The sequence below is a fragment of the Sminthopsis crassicaudata genome, chromosome 1, assembly GCF_048593235.1.
Source record: "Sminthopsis crassicaudata isolate SCR6 chromosome 1, ASM4859323v1, whole genome shotgun sequence".
NCBI classification, from domain to species: domain Eukaryota; kingdom Metazoa; phylum Chordata; class Mammalia; order Dasyuromorphia; family Dasyuridae; genus Sminthopsis; species Sminthopsis crassicaudata.
The window spans coordinates 650,519,684-650,537,287 of NC_133617.1; the positions used below are offsets into that span (position 1 = coordinate 650,519,684).

The window sequence follows — 17,604 nt, forward strand, 5'->3', positions numbered from 1 at the left end:
TGATTATTTTAACAAATAGTATACATTTTAACATATTTTTGTTTCATCCATTCCTCACAACCTTTTCAGGTTGATCTAAAAAATATCATTACTACCATTTTACAAATGAAATTGAGAGACATAGAGAGAAATTGTCTGAGTTTCCTAATAACAAAGCCTTGACTAAAGTAGAAATCTTCTGCTTCCTCATTTGGTACCATTTTCACTCTAACATAAAACCATGGCTAAAAAAAAATCAACAACCTCAATTTGATAATCATTTATGAAGAACCTACTTTGTGTCAGACAGTACTAAATAGTAAGAATACAAAGGCAAAAATGAAATTATAATCCCTGACCCCAAGGAGATTACATTGGAAATGGTATAATACAGAAAAATGTGGGGTAGTTTGAGGAAGAAAACAGAACAAATATTTTTCTTTTTTTAAAAGTTTTATTATAGCTTTTTATTGACAAAACATATGCATGGGTAATTTTTCAACACTGACTCTTGCAAAAACTTCTGCTTTAATTTTTTCCCCTCTTTCCCTCCATCCCTTCCCCTAGCTGACAGGTAGTCCCATACATGTTAAGTATGTTAAAGTATATGTTAAATACAATATATGTATACATATTTATACAGTTATCTTGTTGCACAAGAAAAATTGGATTTAGAAAGAAGGTAAAAATAATCTGAGAAGAAAAACAAAAATGCAAGCAAACTATAACAGAAACTGTAAAAGCTATGTTGTGGCCCACACTCATTCCCCTCAAGGTTTGTCTCCTGCCCAGAGCACCATATTTTTGTCGATTTAATTACAAGGAAATCTAATACAATAATATTACTTAATGATTATTCTTCATAAAGAAAAAAGTACCCCACATAATATTGCACCAAACAACTTTGTTTTGTGATTACTTTATTAAAACCTTATACCTGAATTTAGCCATGATGTCCTGAAACCCTGCTGTAAATTTGTTACTGTGTTCTTAGGACATTAATTGCACCCTGAAGATTTTGATTAGTTAGCAAATAGGTAAGAGACTTCCTATGCGGAATACTTCTCTTTTGCTTCCCCGGAGAGATCCCAGCACAGTAGCATGGTGCTTAAACCTCAGCAACATATAGCTCCATTCTCCAGTATTGTTGGTTAAATGGAGAGGAGGTGTGAGATATGTTGATTTTTCTATTAATTTTGCTTAGCTTATTTCCTTACCCTTAATAGCAGTTTAGCTGCACAAAGCTATTCAGCAATAACAGAAAGAGAAAGGAAGGACCTATTCCTTTTCAGAGAGGAGAATGTGAAAGTGAGCAAGAGGAATATGGGGAGAGGAAGCAACTAGCCTTACTTTTTTCTTTTCTTCCACTCTAACTTATTTCCTTGAGAAAACATGACATAACTCCCAAGTCGCCAACCCTCACTCCACAACAAACACTGCACAGGCAAATAACCAAAAAGTAGACAAAATAAGAAGGCAGGGTTCAGAAAAGCAGCTGTTAATTTGCTTGAGGGTCTTTTCTACTTACCTCCTCTGTATTCAGCCTTCTTAATTTTTTAAATTGGATCAACAGCTCTTTTCTTTATCTTCCACCCGTGCAGTTTGATAACATGACCTCTACAAATGTAATTCATATAGAAACATCCAACAACCACAACTTCAGGCACCCATGGATTTTGTTGTGCCAGAACTCCTGTACATGTTCAATAAAAAATGTAGGTGTCCCAACAATGAGCTGTGTTCAAAATGGTTTTCCAAAGCCAGGGTATTACTCTGAAGTGGTACACACTCAGTGTTCTGAATACAATGGATTATCAGTTCTAATTTCTCTCTCTTAATGTTTGACTTTAAAGAAGATGAAGTGGGATACTCTTCCTCTACTTTTTTGAAGGACCAAATATCTGCCCCACATTCCAGAATAGTACCTTATACTTCCTTTCTTTCTCAGTTCCTTTCTCTTCACCTGAATGATGACTTGAGAAAAGAGTAGTTAAGGCAGAGAATGGAATTTAATTTTTTCCCCTACCTTCATGGTTCATTATTCTTTCTCTCATTCCAAACATTGTCATCTATCTTCTTATTCCTATATTACTCCCTACCACACAATATATTGTTCCAAATGTAAACCATGTTTTATTTTTTAATATTTTCTTTTTTTTTGTTTAGATCAAATATGGCATGTGTAAACATGAATATAACCCATGATCAGTGTTATTTTTCAGTACACACACAACACACAAATACATATAAATCTATATAGACATGCATATATGTATTTTGTCTGTGCTGTCTTCCTCTCTCTCTATATATATATATATGTATATGTATATATATGTGCATATATATATTCCTTTCAAAGATATCTTTTATTAGGGTTATAACATATAATAATATCAGTTCATACACACACAGGAAGAGAGAATGTGTGAGAGATAGTAAAGAGAGACAGAGAGAATATGAAAGAGACAGAGATAAACATAGAGACATAAATAAAGAGAAAGGGAGAGGGAAAGAGGAGGAGAGAAAAAAGCAATGAGAGAGAGGGGGAGGGATAGAGAGAAGGAGGGAGGCAGGGAGAGAGAGACAGAGAGAGGTGGGAGGGAAGGAAAGAGGGGAAGAGGGAGAAGGAGAGGAGATTAGTTTAAACAGAGTAAGGGAAAAAAAATTTCTAATAGTCCAGGATGATATCTTTATCATCCTTCTTAAGAAAATACTTTTGGCTTAGGGCAGAGAAACAAAGAAACCCTTAATAATAAACAACAATAAATTAAGTTTAGAGTAACTTGTAGTCTACTATAATGACTGTGACCTGAAATAAAAGGGGCATAACATTAATCCCATAGGAGATTGGAGTCCACTCGAACATGTATGCATAAACAGTATTAGACAGAGTGCTATTGTTTGGACATCTTCTGTTTTCACAGGTGGCATATAGTCATCTTAAGAGGCTTCACCATGACCCATGCCATGAAAAGACAAACAGTACTACAGTTTTGCTGGTTCCAAATTTAAAGCTACTATTTTAAATAAAAACAGAAATTCTAAATCCTTCCAAAGCAAAGCCAAGCATCTTGAGTTCTGAAAATTCTCTTCTAATTCCTTCCTACCCCTCCAAACTACTTCCATCAATGCTGTTTCATTAAAAAAAATTAATACATAATCTGTTGCAAAAGGTCTATAAAAATTTGGTCTAATATTGAAATCTTTTAAGCAAATATCATAAAAATTTTGCAAGTAAAATAGCTCTGGTGTACATTTAGGACCTTAAAACTACATGTCAATAAAATTTAAAATCCCAGATAAAATTTGAGTATTAATATCAAAAGCCAATTTGCATTTTTATTTTTAACTCTAGTAAGTTGACAGCTGAGATGTTAAATGTAATGGGGGAAATTTTGTTTGGGTATGAAAGCAAAGAGAAGTTCTTTTAAAACTGAATAGAAAAAAGGAAGTTGTTTAAATCACGTACCTGAAAGAGCTCAGCAAATGTAGCCCCTAAGTGAGAATGGAGTGACTTCTAAATTGAAAAGGAATGAAAGAAAAAAGCAAATTCCTTTGCCTAATTTTTAGTAGCAGAAAAACATATAATCATAACATTTAAACCCTTACCCCTCCAAAATACAAATTTTCTCACAACAGTTTTAATAAGCTTTGGGAAACCAGGTATGACCAAATCAAGTTTGACCACAATAGCTTTGCCTTAAGACAAGAATGGACCCAGAGGCTGAGGATCTTTCCTGGTGCTTTCCCTCAATAAACTATTCAGTCATTTTCATACTACATCAGAATCTTTCTTTAATCAAATTTCTCACTTGCACCATTCTGCCTTTTGTGACTTCTTGACCCTTTTCTCTTTCTTTCCATCTTACCCATTCCATTGTCCAATCAATGCTATGTTTTATCCTAATCCATAAAAGCTAACTTAAAACACCTCTGTCTCTGGGTTAGACACCTTAACAGGATCTACTGGACAGTGGCTGGTGATAAGACCAAGAGTGTTACATCTAGCAAACATAATATTTTGCTCTTGAATATTTTCAGAGGTCTCCTTAATACTTTTTGAATGCAAAATAAGTTGGGCTGGAGACAAAAGAGAAAAAAGAGGTTACCTGTATTACTCTAGCTTTCCATTGGCTTTTCCATCTCCCTTCCTCACTAACAATAAGTAATGAATCCAAGTGTAGCAACTGATCTTCACAAAAGGTCGTTCTAGAAAATTAGAGGGCTTCAGTTCTGTTAAAGTAATTTATGTTAAAGCAGGATTTCTAAAATTGTTCTTCAAGTATCCTTTATGAAAATAACAGAATTTTGAATTTCAAGTAAGTGAGGCATAACAGATTTGCTACACTAATTTAACATTTTCCTTGTTCCTTTGTCTACTTCAAAACCTTCGATATTCCAAGTGTTTATCCAAAAAAGCTATAATTATACATGTTCCAGTCATTTGGCCTTTATCTAATAGGGAATTTGCCTTTGATGACCCTTGTCTAGCACCTTCCAATGACCATTTGCTATAAAATTTCTAGGGATCAATACTTTTACTGCCCCACCAAGAATAATATATTTTCAAAGGCACATTACACAAGAAATATATGTGGGTCCTATGTTTTCATCCCTTTTGGGAATTCCTAGGTAAGGAATCTCTATCAATACAGGTTAGCTCTTTTTCTACAATTTAAAACCTTAGAGAATTTTGTAGGTTAATTAAAGTTAATAATTGTGTGATTTCTTTATAAGGCACTAGTGGTGTTGTAGTTGGTGATGATGATGACCCAATATAACGTAAAACTTCTTTGGATTAATGAAAGTATTAAAATGTATAGTATCATATTTGACAAGAATGGGAATGTTTGGGTATTATAACCCTTTCCCATGGAATTTTCTTCTTTAATCAGAAAACTAATCTTTTGAAACAGTGTTCCTCCAAACAATATCTTGTCCATTCTTAAATCTATACTGGCCAAAAAAATATAAATTCTTCTTAGTATTGTTTTCAAAGTCTTAAAGTGAATTTAGTGTAAAAGTTAAAGTGAATCAGTGAAACATGTTATCAATATTGTTTTGCAATTATGTTAAAAATGTTGTATAATGTAATCATTTAGTGTTTATTTTATTGTGTGTACCTTCTACTCAGAGGGTTGGCATTATTGTTCCTAACAGTGACGGCTACAAGCAGATCATGCCCTATGACCTCTACCATCCCCTTCCTCGGTATGTAAATCAACAATCCTGATACTAGAATTGTTATCTGGTGTTGCAACTTTTTCTGTTTTTGTTTCGGAACAGTGACTCTGTTTTTTCTGTAAAAATAATATGGTAGATGCTATATTGCCCACTCCTTTCTGAGATTTCCCACCGAATAATACTGGCATGCCCAAACTTTGATTATCATTTTAAAAAACCATGTAAAGATAGGTTAGCATTACATTAAAGCTGACATAGTAATTCAGTGATTAGATATACTGTGTGGGTTTATATTTGGTCTTTCTGGATTTTTCTTTGTCCTCTTCTCTGCAATAAGACCCTGGTCATTACAGTACTGCTCCAAAATGTCAAATGCAAACTACCACAAGTATCATTGTAGACCCATGAATGTGGAATTCCAGATGTTGCATTAGTATGCATGTGAATTTCTAAAATCATTTTCATTTTAGAAGAAATTAGCAATTAAGGAAGGAAAACCAAATTCCACAGTTTCTTTCACATCCTTGTTATTCAGAAGAGCCATTTAGACTTTTTAAAATAGCATAAAATCCCATGTAAATGCTACTTCACATTTTATAAGTATAATATTTTTACAAGCTGGAAAAATAATGAAAAAGTACAGTGGGAGCATTCTGAAATGATTGTTCTCTTTATAAATCCATTCATAATAAAGTGGGGTAGAGGGAGAGCCAAATAATAGTCCATTGAATAAATGTGTTGTCATACCAGAAGCAGACAGAAGTCTCATAATTGGTGAGACTTTGGAATTTGTACTTCAGTTATTTGACTTGAAGTAACCACAGAGAAATTACTTTTTTGCTTTATTCCATTGGTCTACTGTACCTTTGTGAAGCTAAAATCTGGGATACCCTGCCCAGTATAGTTGTATTTTACAGGTATTAAAATTTACCTTACTGGAAGGTAATTCCCAATGCTTTCCTATTCCCAATGCCTAACAAAGCATCTTGAATATCGAAAATATTTAACAAATGCTTATTTGATTGGCTCGGCAATTAACATAGCCATTTAATATAATCTATACTATGTAGAATGAAAGGATTGGGCCAATTCCAAACCATGAACCCGAAGTCAGAACAAATCACTCTAATTTGCTGAAAGTCAAATGAAGTGGAACCTTGATGTTGTTCTTTATAAAACCAACTCATGTTGTGAGCTTATTTTTGCTTTTGTTTTGTTGCTGGTAGTGTTATTGTTGTTGGAACAGGTGAAATACAGTGAAGTACTTTGAAACTAGAATTAGCAAATAGAAACCAAGGTAGAAACCAAAATATTCTCTGAACTGTATTAGCATTTCATTTGGTATAAGCTTCTACCACTAATAATGACAAATTTACATTGATATAGCTCTTTAAATTAAAGATTATAGTGCCATAACAATTATGCGTACATCTAAGTTTGAAATCGAGCCTGAATTACACATCAGACTTTGGGAAATACTTTTGTATTATCTCAGCTTTTCCATAAGTGTGACCATTGGTGAAAGACATTTAATTTCTCTGGGTCTCAATTTTCCCATTTAGAAAATGAAATCATTGATCCAGGTAATATTAATCCTCTTTGAAAACAGAGGATCAACCACAAGATCCCATCCATTTCTAAATTTAAAATCTTATTCTTATATTGTAATGATTGCCACAGTATTATTAGAAATGTATGGGTTAATTTTTTTTCTATAATAATCAATGCCCATTTTATGTAATTTAATATATTAAGAGTTAGAGGATTCTCCTAATTGTACATACTTTATAAATAAAAAATTAGGTGATTACTTTTATTTGCAACATGTAGAAATGTATTCTATTATTCTATTGTCATATAAACAATTATTTCTCTAACATGGTAACACCTTTGGTCAAGGGAAAGGCCTTAAACAAATGAATGATTTATGAATCAAAAGAGTGTAAAATATTAAAATTCATTTACTTTCTTATTGCTCTTCCCTTACTTTGACCATTAGTCTCACTTCAATAATTGACTGTCACATACATACATATGAACATACTGACATAAACATACAAATGTACATATTTAAGGTTTAAAAAAACATCATGATGTTTCATATAAATTTTCAATTCATCATATAAAATATTTCCTCATGTCTGTTCAGAATTTTGAGTTCTGAGACTAGGCCACTGAGTTTATCTGTATATCCAATGCAGTCCAGTACTTCCTCTGAAACCAATAATCTTAGAACTTTGCTGAGATTTCTCTGAGGTTACATGATTTGTCCAAAATTATAAAGCCAGAATGTGTCAAAAACACAACTTGAATTCAGATCTTCCAGCTTCCAGGACAGTCCTCTGCCCACTATATCCAATACCATCTAAGAAATAAAATTCAAAAACATTTATAGCACATTATAAATTTCTAAGTCAGTTATCTTTTAGGACAGTGTTTTATAAAATATTTGTTAGTGCTCTAATTCCCCCCTTTTTTATATTAATGTTTTAAGCAACCCTGAGTGAAAATTTACAATCTCTGTTGTTTGGTTGTTAGGGCATCCTTGTTGAAAGATCCACATATTATAAGACTAACTATAAGTCTAAAACTCTTAAGAAGAAACTAACATATATCCATTTTACAAAAATAGAACAAATTGGGGCAGCTAGGTGGCACAGTAGATAGAGCACCAGCTTTGAATTCAGGAAGATCCGAGTTCAAATCTGGTCTCAGACACTTAACACTTCCTAGCTGTGTGACCCTGGGCAAGTCACTTAACCCCAGCCTCAGGGGGAAAAAAAATAGAACAAATTTCTTTTGTTGTAACCATGCTATACATTACTGGGATTATTGATTTAAACAATTTCTCAAGCTTCTTTCTGCTCCAGAGCCATTCATTCTTTCCTATATTCAGCAACTTTTATTAAATAATATTGTGTTCAGAACATTGTACTCTGATATTGAGAAAGAAGTACAGTTTATTTCTGACTTTTTTGAAGTACATTTGAGGAAAATTAGACTTTCATTTAGACAATTACTTCCCTCTTTTGCATCCTAATGATCCCCCAAAATTTAATATATCAACTCTAAGCTAAGTAAAGCTTAAAACTGCACTAAGATATTAGGGACATCCAACATATTTAAAGCTGATTCCTATGTTTTTATAGCATTTAGTCTAGTATGAGTATAAATCTGTATGCATGTATTCAATCCATTTCTCTATACACCAGAGTAAATGTCTTTCATAGTGATATGATTCCAAGGAAGTATGATATGTGGATTGGTCTCCCCTAATATGGAGCAACTCTCCATAGAGATACGTTGCTCCTCTGGAAGGGACCAGCAAGCAATTCTCCTAGGGGCTAAACTGCAACCCTGCTCTCCTCATTATGTTACTTTCTTATGTACCTCCTGGGGAAATGTGCATAAGAAAATATTGTATTTGGCAGTTTGTCTCAGCTGCTGGCAGTAGGAATAGTGATTGTTGCCTGGAGTTGAGCAGTGCAGAGAGAATAGAGAAGAGCCTTTCCCCTCTATAACTTGGGAAATATACATTTTCCCTTTGTGCAAAAAGATAATTAAGCTTGCTATCTTGAATATGACATACTATCTATAAACAAAATTGTATGAAACATTAGAATAAATGCTTCCAAGCTATATTTCTATCTGTATAGAATATTTGACTTTTATAAGTCAAGTACATTAACTTCTTGACATTTCATTTTGTCCTCTAGCCAAATGTCATTCCCTCATAAACATTATAGAAATTTAAGTTCTTTGCCAGCCTCTCAACCACTAGAGCACTACACACAAACAAATAAGTATGTAATCATTTCACTTGTGGTTCTTTCCTTCAACAATTCTGTAGTTTCTGAAGCCAGTTTGAAAGAAACAAAAAAGAATAACTTTTGGAAAATTTAAGCAAAGTGTCCCCTCTCTTTCATAGAATTTTCCAATGCAGAAGTAAATCAAATCATCTTAACGTAAGATTAGACAATGTTACTTTCATTTAGCCTAACATTCAGATCCCTATTTTAAAAATTAAAGGGTCCCAGAAACCATGAAGCCAACTTGTCCAACCAGAATCAAACCTAATCCTAATGCAGTAGCATAGGTACATCCACTTAACAGGACAAAAGTCATGAATCAGATAACATTTATCAATAACTAACTATGTTCCCAATATTTGCTCTCAATTTAGTAATATATTTGCTAAGTTATAGCTTCTGTAGTCAATAGAATAATTAGAACATCAGAACAGTAGCAAGCTTGGCAAACAACTAAATTATATACTTTGACTATTCTTTTATTCCCAAAATTAGTTACCTGGGTAGGATAAGGGAATATTTCATTTTGTCCTTTTGATCTTCTAATAGCCACTGATAAAGGAAAGCAAAAATTCTGTAAGTGAACAAAGCACTAGATTAGAATAAAAATGTCAATCCAGACACAGTCTATCATAATGGTCCAAATTTAGACTATAGTCCTAAAATAAGATCACTATGAAAAGAAATAAATACTAAAAATATCATTGATTACAGGCTAAACTCAACTTTTGCAAAAATCAGGTGGGAGGTAGTCTATTTTGGGATCAGTGAAATATTAGTTTGAAAATTATTGATGAATATTAACTTGAGTCACTGATTTTAGCCATGACATCAATCCCTTCCCCTTTACTGGCAAGCTTTGTATACTTTTATACTCATGAACTGGTTTACAGTGAAGATCCAGGATCCTGTCTCTTGCCTGATTTCTTACCAACCTATAAAGATAGGGTGAAAAATCCAGGGATCTCTTTTTTTCTTTTCATGTTAGTTCCTTTGTGTGAAGAATGGGGTGGGTAAAAAAATAAAACCTTTGCTAGCTGAATTTATTCGTCAGATTTCATTCAATATATAGATTTTTGGCTCTTATAGCCCAGATCTCTTAGAATTTTACTAACCAAAGGAATTTGGTTGGGATGGGAGGAAGTTCTAAAAAGGTTAATCTATATACCCTTAACAATTACTGCTTCTTTTCTATAGGTGGGAAAGTACACCCTGGACAGCCTGTTCCTCCTCCTGTGGAGGTGGTATCCAGAGTCGGACAGTTTCCTGTGTAGAAGAAGATATTCAAGGGCATGTCAGTTCAGTGGAAGAATGGAAATGCATGTACACTCCTAAGATGCCCATTGTTCAGCCCTGCAACATTTTTGATTGTCCTAAGTGGCTGGCACAAGAGTGGTCTCCGGTAACTGTGCCTTCTTTCTTTGTGTTGTTAGGAGAGTAAGTCCATTCTTCAGTCTTTTCATCACCACCCTGCCTGGCAAATTTACTTTGTCCATCATTGGCTTCTTTGGTTGAGTTTACCTGATGTTCTACAAACCTACTGCCAGGGCAGAAGATGGGGATTAGGAGAAACTGGAGAATAGGAGGGGGAATGAGGGTTACCATTCTCCAACTAAGTATGTTTGTAGAGTGAGACATTTTCCTATTCCTGCTCCAAAGCTACTAATATGATCAAGTTCCATGTGCCTCCAAGTAGTGTCAGTGGCTATTGAACTAGCTGTCAGAAAAATATAAGATCTTGGAACTCACCAGGACTTGAAAGTTATCAAGCCTGACCCCTTCATTTTGCCCATTGAGGAAATGGACCAATAAGAGTTAAATGACTTGATCAAAGCCATATAAGTAATCAGTATTAGAACTAAACCCTGCTGAAGGCTAATCTAGTATTCTTTCCATGACATCATTCTGAGCTCCATGACACATAGTTTATATAAAGTTCAAAGGATAATATTTAGATTGGGGTCTATGAAAACAAATTTTCTACGAACCGAGATATCGAGTTGATCAACCATGATATGGTTCTGTTTCTACTTATTATAGAGCCATGATATGGATTTATAATCATAGATGAGAGACATCATATGTTGCTTGTTCTCTCATTCACTTTGGGTCTACTCCCATATGCATCAGTTCAGTTTCAGAGGTAGAGGCAGATTCCTGGTCTCTGAATGAAAGATTTCTTCATCAGCTCTTTTTTTTTACAAAGAGTGGTGCTGTGACATAGAACAATTATGGAAGGATACCTAACCTAAAATCTTAATAACCTTATTAATAATCTAACAACTACTATTTTCTATGATTTAGACACCAATCAATCAATAAGCATTTATTTAGCACTTACTATGTACTAGTCACTATGCTAAGCACTGAAATTACAAAGAAAACTATTCTTACCCACAAGGAGCACAAGTTCTAATAGGGGAGATATATTGAACACAGATAATTTACCAAGCACACACAAGATAATCTTAGAAAGGAAAGTTTTAGTAACTGGGAAAGCTAGAAAATATCTCCTACAGAAGAGGGTGCTTGAGCAGAATCTTGAAGGAAGCCAGTGGAAGTAAGGAAGGAGAGCATTCCAAGTATAGCTATAGGTTGTGAAATAATTGAAAAGAAAAATTCAGGAAAATAATTAAAAACTGGGCAATAATTTTTGACTTGATCAAAATTTTTGATAATTTTTATTGACATTTAATGATATCAAATACGGTACATTGCGCCCACATGGCTATTTACTGAATGTTGACTAAGAGAACACAGGGTTTTTGTTTTGTTTTTGTTTTTGTTTGTTTTTTAGGGAACTTAAATGCAGCTATTTATAGAAAAGTTAAAGCTGGGATCATACCTGGTTGACCAAATTAAACTGAAATATTAACATGTATCCAAAAACAAATCCAAAAGGAAATAGTTTGCTACTAGTAATCTGAAACTAGCCCAATGTTAACAGCACTGATTCTAGAGTTGGAGCAAATAGGTTTAAGTCGTAATTCCACTGTTTACCATCAATGTAACATTAAGCAAATCACTTAACCCATCTGATTCTGATTTTCCTCATCTATAAAATGCAAGGGTTGAATTAAGTGGCTTCTGAGGTCTAGTATGACCCTGTGAGAACAATACAGCAGGAAGTAGAAAAATTAAGTCAATATCAAGAACAGTACTGTCTAGTTGATTAGAAGAGAATAGAATTTCAGGTTAGATGATTCAGATTTATTCTTTGGGCCCTTATATGTATTGTTCACCCAACATTTCCCTGTTCAAAATTAGATTTTAGTAGTATTTGCCCATATCTTTATCAAATTGATTTTCTGATCTTGGAATGGTAGAGACTCAGAGATGGGGATTAATCAAATTGCCAGCCCATTCTCTAACAAAGTGGATGACAATTTTATGTCTTCTACTTCTACTTAACAAATATTTATTAAGTACCTTCTAAATGTAAGATCCCAAGCTAGACACTAGGAGGATTAGTAAGATGAATAATATGTAAGTCTTCCCTGATGGATTTACAATCCAATAAAAGAGATAAGATACAAAACAACTAATAATCTTGGAGAAGAAAGCAGAGATTAAAAACAACAACAACAATAACAACAGCAACCTGTATTTGGAGTATTTAGTGGGAAAAATAATATATTCTACTGTATTTAAATAAGGCTTTTCTCTCTCTCTCCCTCTTTCTTCTCCCTATCTTTCTTTTCCCCTCCCTTTTCTTCTTTCTTTTTCCTTCCCTTCCTCCCTCTTTTTTCTATCTCCTTTCCTCTCCTCTCTCTTCTCTTCTCTTTTCTTTGTTTCCTCCCTCCCACTCTCTTTTTCTAGTGTACTGTGACTTGTGGACAGGGGCTCAGATACCGTGTAGTACTCTGCATTGATCATCGAGGAATGCATACAGGTGGTTGCAGTCCTAAAACAAAGCCACACATAAAAGAAGAATGTATTATACCCACTCCCTGCTATAAACCCAAAGGTAAGATGACAGGTGGCCCTTAATTGCTTTCTTGTTCTAGAGCTACTTTGATCTCCTTGGATTTTTTTTTTTAAGTATCTTATTTTAAATATCCAAATAACTGTGCTTTGTGATTTAAAGCTGTTTTTAGTAGATGGTGTGTGTGTGTATGTGTGTGGTGGGGGAAGGTTGCATGACTCACAAGTAAGTATGGAATCCCTTAAATTGAACTTTATTAATTAATTACTATAGAGACAGAGATAGAGCCTAATCAATCATAAAGCTTTCTGAATGCCATTGTTGAAAAATATCACGGGATTTATCTACTTAAGATCCATTTTTTAAATAGATCAGCTTAAATGTCTCACTGTCAAAATATAAATCTGTCCATTTTAATGTGCAATTTTTAACATCAGGTGTATGTTCTTATGTTAAAATTATTTTGAACATTTATATAATCAAAAAGTCAACATTTCAATCAAGATATAAATGAAGCACTTTTTTCTAGAAATTGCAAATACTTTGATTTAACTTTATAAAAATCTCACTAGTATCTCAATTTTTAAAAATATTCTAAGCAAACAAGACATAAAATCAAACATTTTCACATATAAAGCAGAATTTTAAAAGAGAGTAGGAGGTAAACAGGAGAAACAATCTCAATCATTTTTTAATCATGTTTAGAAATGAGTGTACTATTTATTGTCACCAGCTAGAACAAAAAAGTACAGAGATTTCAGCTATAAGGGTGGGAAGGCAGCAGCAATTGTCAATAGACCAGACCAGGGCATTGTCCTCTCTTCCACATTAAAGTTAAACACAGAATAGAAGGTCTAGGAGGAATTGGATTCTTCCTCCCCACCCCTTACCCCTCACTACTTATAATAGGTCAGTCTGTTCTTGCAGAATGCTTTGTTCTGAAAGAGTTTTATTTTAATGAATCTTTTACCAACTCAGCAACATTACTTTTGGAGTCTTTCCCTCCCTGGAAATCTTGCAGTCAGAAGGCATAGGACCCTTCCATGTACACACTGACTCATTTTACCAGAAAATGATAACTAAATGTGTATGGCATTACATTTATTTTTATTTACATTTAAAACTCACTTATTAGACATGAGATGTGTCCTTATTGAAAGTTCTTCTTTAAAAAGAAGTTGACTCTTAACAACATAATTTTTAAGTGTTTTTTAAATTTATCTCTACATTCAATCAATTGTTTTCCTTATCACAAACTATGATGTCTTGAGCAAAAGTAAATATCATTGCAAGTGATTAAATAAGAAATCATTGAAAAGAGTAGCAATAATCATTTGTAACAAATAGTTATTCATAGAATGGAAAAGGCTATTGTTCATGTACAAAGTAGAGCTTTATTGGCTGTTGGTAGTAGTTTTAGGTTTGTTTGTTTCAATGAAGAGACCCAAGCCTTTACCTAAAATAGTCCCTCTTTAATTTTGATTTGTTTTGCTGGGAATTTTTAGAATGACAGTAAAACTTCTTTATGTAGACATATATCTCACTGCTAGCTTTCAAATGATGGCAATCCCTTCTGGCTTGAGCAGCTCAACATTATTCATTGGCTTTAATTTAAAAGAACTAAACAATATACATGTATAAAAAGCAAATGATGATATCTTTAATTTAAAATAGCAATATATTTGTTAGTTCTCTCTTTAGCAAGCCACTTCAAAGAATGAAAAGTAGTTTGTGGTTCACTATCTGAGAATGAAATCTAGGCTTTCACAGTTAAGTAGAAAGATCTGGCTTGCTAAACATCATTAAAATGCCATATAATTCTAGAGTATGTGCGTGTGTATGAATATGGGCATATTTCTTTCATCTTTGTAATTATATGTTATAAAATGGTGATAGAGCTTCTCTGGCTTGAGTTATAAAAACATATTCACTCATAAATGGCACCAATAAATATGTCAGAATAGGAATCTTGGCAACCATTTTTGTGAAGGCTAAGAAATATATTCTAAATTTCTTGGCTAGTGTGGGAGAGGTGTTAGGACAAAGCAAATGATTGCTCATGGCTCATTTTCTAACTTCCAGGTTGTTTTGCAAATGGTACCTGTATGAGTAAAATACTTTCATGGAGGCATAATCCCATCATTGGGGGGGGGGTATTCCTTCCATCAAGTACAGATCACAACCTAGCCATGAACCCACAATCCTTCCCCAGATCTTTTAACATTTTGTGAGTACCACTGTAGCATTTGGACTGTCCATCTATTATCCAGTGTTACATGGTTCTTTTGTTTATGTATTACCTTAATTTCATCTTGCAAATGTCATTGCTGAAAATCGCAGCACATAATCAGATATTTAAATCAAGATGTTGTAAATTCAAATTACCAGATTTTTTCCCATTTAAAAAAATGGCACAAAATAGCTAATCAAAAATTTTAGGATTAAAATAAATTAACAGTACAAACCATATTTAGCAAAAAGGAGTTATACTTTGAGAAATGTTAGACTATACCAGTCATAGTGTAAATTCTTATTTTTGTGTTAATTTTTATAAAGTAGTATTGTTCTTTTTTCAAGAATGAAAGAAAAAAATGGCTACTCATTAGGCTCAGAGTTGATAATCCCAAGATAGATTTTTTTTAAATTAATAAAAGGGTTTCTTTTCCCCTGTCATATAAACCTACATATTATATAAATAGCCATAGTAGCATTAAAATTACTAAGCTTTGTTTTTGTTTGCTTCTCTATGTATTAAGATGTATATCAGCCAGTAGCAAGAGTTAGTACAAGTTTATATATAGAAAGTCAGTTCTATACATCCTTTAAATATATAGATAGGAAAGGCTTAGTTTCTGGTGTTTTTATAAAATTTGAAATTAATTGATAAAAGATTTTCAGAAGATACTTATAATCTTTCCTGTATAACTTGATAAGGAACCTTATCTTCTTGGTGGTATAAATTTCTCCATGTTTCTATTGCTTTCGCTCAACAATGAACTTTTTTATGATATACAGCACAGAGCATAAAATGTTCCTTGCTCATTAGAATACAGAGAGCCTTTTTCTCTACAAACTGTTCCTAGATGTATGAATCTAATGTTATGAGTTCCATTCAAATAAAGGAATCAGGAAATTATTAAGTCAACTTAATTATAAGTACATCATTAACATAATCAGCCTCTCTTTACAAACATATAGTCCACAAAGACAGATAAGCTTAGAGAGAAAACAGACTCCCTTAGAACCCAAATGTAGGTTCTGAGCTCATCTCTTTCATGTCTGTACATATGTTTTTCAGAGAAACTTCCTGTGGAAGCCAAGCTGCCATGGCATAAGCAAGCCCAAGAGCTGGAAGAAGGAGCTGTGGTGTCAGAAGAGCCCTCGTAAGTTTTGAAAGTACAAATTGTTTTTTTCTTTCCAAACCATTTAATTAAAAAAGAAAGGGCCTCCCTGGTCTCAGCTTTCATATGTTCTAAGTTTAAAATTAAATATAAACATCTTAAGATTGGTGAAATATGGCTTTATGGTTCCCAAAACAAAGATATATCAATAATATTCTTTCACAACTTGTGCTTTCTCAGAGAAGGTTTTTCAACATTGCCCTGAGAGAAAAGGAGATTGTATCATCTTTTCTCATCAGCCTAAGAAGGCTATTTTCCATTCTTCCCTCCCTAAGTGTTGTCCTAGAACAAAAGAGAACCACATCTACTCCATAATGATGTTAAATTTTGTGGATAAGAAGACTGGAGAGTACATCCCATCTTCCAATTTCTCAATGAAATTATATAGACTATGTTAATGCATCAAGTGTCTGTTATTTTTTAAGAGCAGGAAATTTTCCCTTGTTTTTCTTTTGTTCTCCCAATGAAGATCATAACCTATCTACTACCCAGTAGATGTATCCAAGATACATGAGTCATATGTTAGGCAATTTGACCATGCTTGTAGAGCTAACAACTATTACAACTGAGATTTGGATCCAAGTGTCTATAACTCCAAACCTAGCATCTTATTTATTATACCATATTACAGAGATCACCTAGACAAAGAAAATAGAAATAAATTTTGGAGAAGCAAAGTAAGACTCTTACTAGTCACATAATCTCTCATTGTCCCCAAGCAACACTCCAAAAGTTGCACAATAGCTGCCAATTTATATAATCAGAATTTATATAATCAGATTTATATAATCAGAAGATTATATTTCCCTTTAACATAAAATCCCAGATCCACTTAAAAAAAATCTCAGCCAGTGACATACAGGTCTGTGCCAAGGTCATGGAATTCATAGAAGCTATTTCCTTAATAATGGCCAGTGACATCTCTGACAAAGAAAAGTAAGCAAAAGCATTAAATGGATCAGTGTAAATCCAATAACACAATTGGGAATTCAAAGTACTCAAAATACTCACTCTAACAATGGTAGGATGAAAATCATCTCCACATGGGAAGGTTAGCACATTATCAATAAATAGTATCCATATCAAAGATATTTCTATATAAATCACTTTTGGTATATAAAATGTATTTCAAAATAAACATTGTTTTCAAATGACCCTGTGGATTAAATTTTCCTGGAGTAATGAGAATGTTTGGAAAGCTGTTTTCTTTTCTCTATTGAAAACTAAAGTATAAATTTGCAATTCCAAATTTTCTTGAACTTCTACTTTTTGAAAATTACTTTCCTAGGGCACAAAATAAATTTTC

The 17,604-nt window shown here is 33.3% G+C and overlaps 1 protein-coding gene across 2 annotated transcripts in view; it reads left to right on the plus strand.

Moving 5' to 3' along the window:
- The window catches only part of ADAMTSL1 (ADAMTS like 1), a 380,756-nt gene that overhangs the window by 181,166 nt on the left and 181,986 nt on the right, over window positions 1–17,604 (plus strand). For both annotated transcript variants that reach the window (XM_074282966.1, XM_074282967.1), the window contains exons 10-13: window positions 5,140–5,190; window positions 10,170–10,374; window positions 12,792–12,939; window positions 16,196–16,280. In XM_074282966.1, the coding sequence (XP_074139067.1) occupies window positions 5,140–5,190; window positions 10,170–10,374; window positions 12,792–12,939; window positions 16,196–16,280 (489 nt within the window). The remainder of the gene's footprint in view (window positions 1–5,139; window positions 5,191–10,169; window positions 10,375–12,791; window positions 12,940–16,195; window positions 16,281–17,604) is intronic.